The following is a 7,500-nucleotide window of genomic DNA, read 5'->3' as shown; positions in this document are numbered from 1 at the left end:
TTTGAGGGTCCTTACCGCTAGCATCAGGGCCTTTTCGACCTCTTGTTTTGAGGGTCCTTATCGCTAGCATCAGGGCCTTTTCGACCTCTTATTTTGAGGGTCATTATCGCTAGCATCAGGGCCTTTTCGACCTCTTATTTTGAGGGTCCTTATCGCTAGCATCAGGGCCATTTCGACCTCTTATTTTGAGGGTCCTTATCGCTAGCATCAGGGCCTTTTCGACCTCTTATTTTGAGGGTCCTTATCGCTAGCATCAGGGCCATTTCGACCTCTTATTTTGAGGGTCCTTATCGCTAGCATCAGGGCCTTTTCGACTTCTTATTTTGAGGGTCCATATCGCTAGCATCAGGGCCATTTCGACCTCTTATTTTGAGGGTCCTTATCGCTAGCATCAGGGCCTTTTCGACCTCTTATTTTGAGGGTCCTTATCGCTAGCATCAGGGCCTTTTCGACCTCTTATTTTGAGGGTCCTTACCGCTAGCATCAGGGCCTTTTCGACCTCTTATTTTGAGGGTCCTTATCGCTAGCGTCAGGGCCATTTCGACCTCTTATTTTGAGGGTCCTTATCGCTAGCATCAGGGCCATTTCGACCTCTTATTTTGAGGGTCCTTATCGCTAGCATCAGGGCCTTTTCGACTTCTTATTTTGAGGGTCCTTATCGCTAGCATCAGGGCCTTTTCGACCTGTTATTTTGAGGGTCCTTATCGCTAGCATCAGGGCCTTTTCGACCTCTTATTTTGAGGGCCCTTATCGCTAGCATCAGGGCCATTTCGACCTCTTATTTTGAGGGTCCTTATCGCTAGCATCAGGGCCTTTTTGACTTCTTATTTTGAGGGTCCTTATCGCTAGCATCAGGGCCTTTTCGACCTCTTATTTTGAGGGTCCTTACCGCTAGCATCAGGGCCTTTTCGACCTCTTGTTTTGAGGGTCCTTATCGCTAGCATCAGGGCCTTTTTGACCTCTTATTTTAAGGGTCCTTATCGCTAGCATCAGGGCCATTTCGACCTCTTATTTTGAGGGTCCTTATTGCTAGCGTCAGGGCCATTTCGACCTCTTATTTTGAGGGTCCTTATCGCTAACATCAGGGCCTTTTCGACCTGTTATTTTGAGGGTCCTTATCGCTAGCATCAGGGCCTTTTCGACCTCTTATTTTGAGGGTCCGTATCGCTAGCATCAGGGCCATTTCGACCTCTTATTTTGAGGGTCCTTATCGCTAGCATCAGGGCCATTTCGACCTCTTATTTTGAGGGTCCTTACCGCTGGCATCAGGACCTCTTCGACCTCTTATTTTGAGGGTCTTTATCGCTGGAATCAGGACCTCTTCGACCTTATATTTTGAGGGTCCTTATCGCTAGCATCAGGGCCTTTTCGACCTCTTATTTTGAGGGTCCTTATCGCTAGCATCAGGGCCTTTTGACATCTTATTTTGAGGGTCCTTATCGCTAGCACCAGGGCCATTTCGACCTCTTATTTTGAGGGTCCTTGTCGCTGGCATCAGGACCTCTTCGACCTCTTATTTTGAGGGTCCTTATCGCTGGCATCAGGACCTCTTCGACCTCTTATTTTGAGGGTCCTTATCGCTAGCAGCAGGGCCATTTCGATCTCTTATTTTGAGGGTCCTTATCGCTAGCATCAGGGCCTTTTCGACCTCTTATTGTGAGGGTCCTTATCGCTAGCATCAGGGCCTTTTGACCTGTTATTTTGAGGGTCCTTATCTCTAGCATTATTCTTTTTTGCCTCTATTTTTAGGAGCCTAATCTATAGCATTAGAGGCTTTTAGATCTGTGATTTTGTGGAGCCCTATCTCAAGCATTAGGGGATTTTTACCTCTTTGTTGAGGTGCCTTATCTCTAGCATTAGGAGCTTTTTGACCTCTATTTTTAGGTGCATTAACTTTAGATTTAGGGGCTTTATGACCTCTATATTTAGGTGCCTTACCTCTAGCATTAGGGGATTTTTTATTTCTATTTTTAGGTGCCCTATCTCTAACATTAGGAGCTTTTTTACCTCTATTTTTAGGTGCCTTATCTCTTTAATTAGCGGCTTTTTTACCTCTGTTTTGAGGTGCCTTATCTCTATTTTTTAGGGGCTTTTCGACCTCTGATTTTGAGGTGCCAGGTGCCTTATCTCTGGCATTAGGGGATTTTTTTTACCTATATTTTTAGGTGCCTTAACTTTAGCTTTACGGGCTTTATGACCTCTATTTTTAGGTGCTTTACATGTAGCATTAGGAGCTTTTTTACCTCTATATTTAGATGCCTTATCTCTAGCACTAGGGGATTTTTTGCCTGTATTTTGAGGTTCCTTATCAGTAGCATTAGGAGCTTTTTGACCTCTATCTTTAGATGCCTTATCTCTAGCACTAGGGGATTTTTTGCTCTATTTTTAGGTTCCTTATCTGTAGCATTAGGGGCCTTTTTGCCTCTATTTTTAGGTGCCTTATCTCTAGCATTAGGAGCTTTTTTACTTCTATCTTTAGATGCCTTATCTCTAGCACGAGGGGATTTTTTGCCTCTATTTCTAGGTTCCTTATCTGTAGCATTAGGGGCTTTTTTGCCTCTATTTTGAGGTTCCTTATCTCTAGCATTAGGGGCTTTTTTGCCTCTATTTTGAGGTTCCTTATCTCTAGCATTAGGGGCTTTTTTGCCTCTATTTTTAGGTACCTTAACTTTAGCTTTACGGCCTTTATGACCTCTATTTCTATGTGCTTTATCTGTAGCATTAGGAGCTTTTTGACCTCTATCTTTAGATGCCTTATCTCTAGCACTAGGGGATATTTTGCCTCTATTTTGAGGTTCCTTATCTCTAGCATTAGGGGCTTTTTTGCCTCTATTTTTAGGTACCTTAACTTTAGCTTTACGGCCTTTATGACCTCTATTTCTATGTGCTTTATCTGTAGCATTAGGAGCTTTTTGACCTCTATCTTTAGATGCCTTATCTCTAGCACTAGGGGATATTTTGCCTCTATTTTGAGGTTCCTTATCTCTAGCATTAGGGGCTTTTTTGCCTCTATTTTTAGGTACCTTAACTTTAGCTTTACGGCCTTTATGACCTCTATTTCTATGTGCTTTATCTGTAGCATTAGGAGCTTTTTGACCTCTATCTGTAGATGCCTTATCTCTAGCACTAGGGGATTTTTTGCCTCTATTTTGAGGTTCCTTATCTCTAGCATTAGGGGCTTTTTTGCCTCTATTTTTAGGTACCTTAACTTTAGCTTTACGGCCTTTATGACCTCTATTTCTATGTGCTTTATCTGTAGCATTAGGAGCTTTTTGACCTCTATCTGTAGATGCCTTATCTCTAGCACTAGGGGATTTTTTGCCTCTATTTTGAGGTTCCTTATCTCTAGCATTAGGGGCTTTTTTGCCTCTATTTTTAGGTGCCTTAACTTTAGCTTTAGGGGCTTTATGACCTCTATTTTGAGGTGTCTTATTTCTAGCACTAGGGACTTTTTGACCTCTATTTTGGGGTGCCCTATCTCTAGCATTAGAGTTTTTTTTTTACCTGTATTTCAAGGTGCCTTATCTCTAGCATTAGGGTTTTTTTTACCTCTATTTTGAGGTGTCTCATCTCTAACATTGGGGGATTTTTCCCTCAATTTTGAGGTGCATTACTTCTAGCATTAGAGGCTCTTTGACCTTTCATTTTTGGTGCCATAGGAGCCTTATATATAGCATTAGGGGCTTTTTTATTTCAATTTTGAGGTGCATTACTTCTAGCATTAAAGGCTCTTTGACCTCTATATTTAGGTGCCTTATTTATAGCATTAGGAGCTTTTTTATCTCTATTTCTAGGAGTCATATACATAGCATTAGGGGCTTTTTGACCTCGATTTTGAAGTGCATTACTTGTAGCATTAGTGGCACTTTGACCTTTCTATTTGGGTGCCTTATTTATATCATTAGGGCCTTTTTCACCTCTATTTTTATGTGCCTTATTTCTAGCATTAAGGTTTTTTAACCTCTATTTATAGGTGCCTTATTTCTAGCATTAAGGGGTATTTTACCTCAATTTTGAGGTGCCTTATTTCTCGTATTAGGGCCCTTTTCACCTCTTATTTCAAAGTGACTTACCTCTAGCATTAAAGGCTATTTTATGTCTTCGTTTTAGAAGCTCTTCGTTGCTGTTCTCTTCTCTCTGTTCTAGTTTTTCAAGTTCTTTTTTTTTTTTGGTTTCCTTTGATATTTCACCTTTCAGTTTCCTTAGTTCGTCAATTTCCTTCGAGATTTCATCGTATTCTTTCTTAGTTCGTCAATTTCCTTCTAGATTTCAAAAGAGATTTCAGTGCCGTGTGTCTTCATTTCGTCAGATTCATCAGAGAAATCGATGGTAACCATGTCTTTGTCCATCAGGGCGATGGGTAAAGATAGGAATGCAATAAATTTTCTCCGCATACGTCATCACGCTAAAGTAAACGACGAGAAACACAATATATTTATCAATACGACCTGGATATGTCCTTTCTTCAATGTCGAATTTTGTGACTATCCTCTTGAAGAACCACAAGTCGCTCACCGTTCAGTTGAACGATTCTGTGTCCGTCCTTATTTCCTTAGTTCCAATAGTCTCCAATTATAGGACATCGTTGCAAAAGCCCAAGCAAAGGATCATTCAAGGCGCGTACATTATGTTCTTCAAAGCTCGACAACTTCTGCAGCAACCACCAAAACCAGCTGTAGATGAAGGTGTTCCGAAGAGCCTCCTGTCAATCCTGTAGTTGTAATACACAATTCTCACAGGCAGTTCCCTGTTCTAAAGATATCCATTAATAATGTTCTTTGCGTTGCATGCTTGGTTTGAAAAAAAGAGATCAGGTCTTCAGAAGTCATTTAAAGCTCGGGGCGGAGCCGTTCGGAACTGTTCCGGGAAGATTCTCTTCTGGAGTCATTCAGAACTCCATGCTAGGTTTACGGCCATGGAGATGGAGGTACAGGGAACGAGAAGGAGAGGGAGACCAAAGCGAAGGTGGATGGACTGTATCAAGGATGACCTTCAATCAAAGGGATTAACCGGTGATGAAGGGTTGGACAGAGGTAGATGCAGAAAGCTGACCAGAAACATCGACCCCACATAGAAATGGGAAAAGATGTAGACAAAGAAGAAGAAGAAGTCGTCATTCAGAACTCCATGCTAAGTCTACGGCTTGTCTTCTGAAGCCTTTTGGAGATCACGGTAAATTTTCTTCAGGTGCTGTTCAGGGAGCTCCAGTAAGAATCTGTTCTGGAGTCATTCAGAACTCCATGCTAAGTCTACGGCTGTTTCTTCTGAAGGCATTTGGAAATCCAGGAAAGTTTTCTTCCGAAGACGTAAAGAGATTCTGTTCTAGGGTCATTCAGAACTCCATGCTAAGTCTAAGGCCATTTCTTCTGAAGCCATTTCAAAAGTATCCTCCCTCTCTCTCTCTCTCTCTCTCTCTCTCTCTCTCTCTCTCTCTCTCTCTCTCTCTCTCTCTCTCTCTCTCTCTCTCTCTCTCTAATATAAAATGGGAATTCTATTCCTCATGAAAACTGCATTTCAAAAGAATCTCTCTCTCTCTCTCTCTCTCTCTCTCTCTCTCTCTCTCTCTCTCTCTCTCTCTCTCTCTCTCTCTCTCTCTCTCTCTCTCTCTCTCTCTCCAATAGAAAATGGGAATTTTATTCTTCATGAAAACTGCATTTCAAAAGAATGCATCTTATTATCAGATTACTACTACTACTACTACTACTACTACTACTACTATTTGTAGTAGTATTATGATGTTACTACTACTACTACCCCATTAACATTTTATTTTTGCATAGATTCTCGTAGATTAACTATTGGCAAGTCATTGTCATCTTATTATCAGAGTGATATTGCTACTGCTACTACTACTACTACTACTCCATTAACATTTTATTTTTGCATAGCCTTCTAGATTAACGATTGACAAGTCAACGTCATCTTATTTCAGAGTAGTATATTAAATGTCTACCTTAAAATCACACATTCTCTACCAAATTGATAGGTTCCAGAATAGGTATTTCAAACCCCCCCCCCCCCCGCAATTTGCTGTAGACATTGAGAGCTCATTGCCTTAGAGGCAGATTGAACAGGTATTTAGCATAGTCTGGGGTCCGAGTCCCTCTTGCCGCCTAACCAGTTGACCCAGCTTAGCTGAGTGTCAATTAAGGTAAGAAGAGGAGCCAGTCAACCTACTCCATAAATAACTCATTCTATTATACAATCCCGGGGGTGGGGGTTTAGTGCCACCAGTGCGCCTCGCGCAGGATTTTTATGCAGTTTCACCTGGATGCTAAATGACCTCCCCGGACCTTGCCCTGGGTCTTATGGCCCAAAATCCATTCATCCCTCCCATTATACTTTTGACAAATGTCTTCGTTTTTTTTTTTAAATCAAGTACAAAACTCGATTTAAATGAAATTATTTGGTGAAAATAGCTAAATGTAATAAGAATAAGATTGAAGGAAATCAATAGATGAAAAATGGTCAATAAGATAAACACATAAAAAGAAATAATTTAATTAATGTATGGCAAGATCACAACGAGGAAAATGGCCTTAAAGTGATGCATAATTTATGCTTACAATAAATCCTCCATCAGAAGGGAAGTCGAGATAGACTTCGAACAATTAAATGCAACAATGAACAACATAATGGAGATCCTCAGGGAACCTTCAAGATCCTCAAGGAACCCTCAAGATCCTTAGGGAACCTTCAAGATCCTAAGGGAACCCTCAAGATCTTCAGGGAATCCCTAATATCCTCAAGGAACCCTCAAGATCTTCAGGGAGCCCCTAATATCCTCAAGGAACCCTCAAGATCCTTAGGGAACCCTCAAGACTCCCATGGAGCCCTGAAGATCTTCAGGGAACTCATAAGATTCTCAAGGAGCCCTCAAGATCCCGATGAAGCCTACAAGATCCTCAGGGAGCCCACAAGATCTTCAGGGAACTCATAAGATTCTCAAGGAGCCCTCAAGACTCTGACGGGGCCTATAAGATCCTCAGGGAACCCTTGAGATCCTCATGGAGCCCTCAAATCTTCGGGGAACCCTCAAAATCCTCGGGGAACCCTCAAGATCTTCAAGGAACCCTCAAGATTCTCATGGAGCCCACAAGATCCTCAGGGAACCCCCAAGATCCTCAGGGAACCTTCAAGATCCTAATGGAGCCCACAAGATTCTCAGGGAATCCTGAAGATCCTCATGGAGCCCTCAAAATCTTCAGGGAACCATCAAGATCCTCAGGGAACCCTCAAGATCCTCACGAAGTCCCCAATATCCTCAGAGAACCCTCAAGATTTTTAAGGAGCCCTCGTAATAGTGTAAATCCACTGAGTGTAATGCCCTACGTTCACGTAGACTCCGGGAACGCCATACTGGCCACATCCAATGCCCCAGGAGACCAAACCAGCCAGCTGGAGGCTGCCGTCGGGGCCTTGGCAGACCAAGGGTCCTCCTCCATCGCCCTGAAGTTAATTGATAATATTTAGAATAATAATTAATGATAACTTAAACAT

At 42.0% G+C, this 7,500-nt stretch overlaps 2 protein-coding genes across 2 annotated transcripts in view; one reads left to right on the top strand and one right to left on the bottom strand.

Moving 5' to 3' along the window:
* Positions 1-7,500, top strand: part of LOC137615468 (uncharacterized) — a 155,205-nt gene that overhangs the window by 46,139 nt on the left and 101,566 nt on the right. The gene's annotated exons all lie outside the window — the stretch shown is intronic.
* LOC137614769 (uncharacterized) overlaps positions 6,515-7,500 on the bottom strand; it is a 7,461-nt gene continuing 6,475 nt past the window's right edge. The window contains exon 7 of the mRNA XM_068344437.1: positions 6,515-7,449. Coding sequence (XP_068200538.1) covers positions 7,285-7,449 — 165 coding nt within the window. The 3' untranslated portion in view covers positions 6,515-7,284. The remainder of the gene's footprint in view (positions 7,450-7,500) is intronic.

The sequence above is a fragment of the Palaemon carinicauda genome, chromosome 21 (assembly GCF_036898095.1).
Source record: "Palaemon carinicauda isolate YSFRI2023 chromosome 21, ASM3689809v2, whole genome shotgun sequence".
In the NCBI taxonomy this organism is placed as follows: Eukaryota; Metazoa; Arthropoda; class Malacostraca; order Decapoda; family Palaemonidae; genus Palaemon; species Palaemon carinicauda.
The sequence above is the reverse complement of the archived record's forward strand: the minus strand, read 5'-3'. Positions and strand labels throughout refer to the sequence as shown.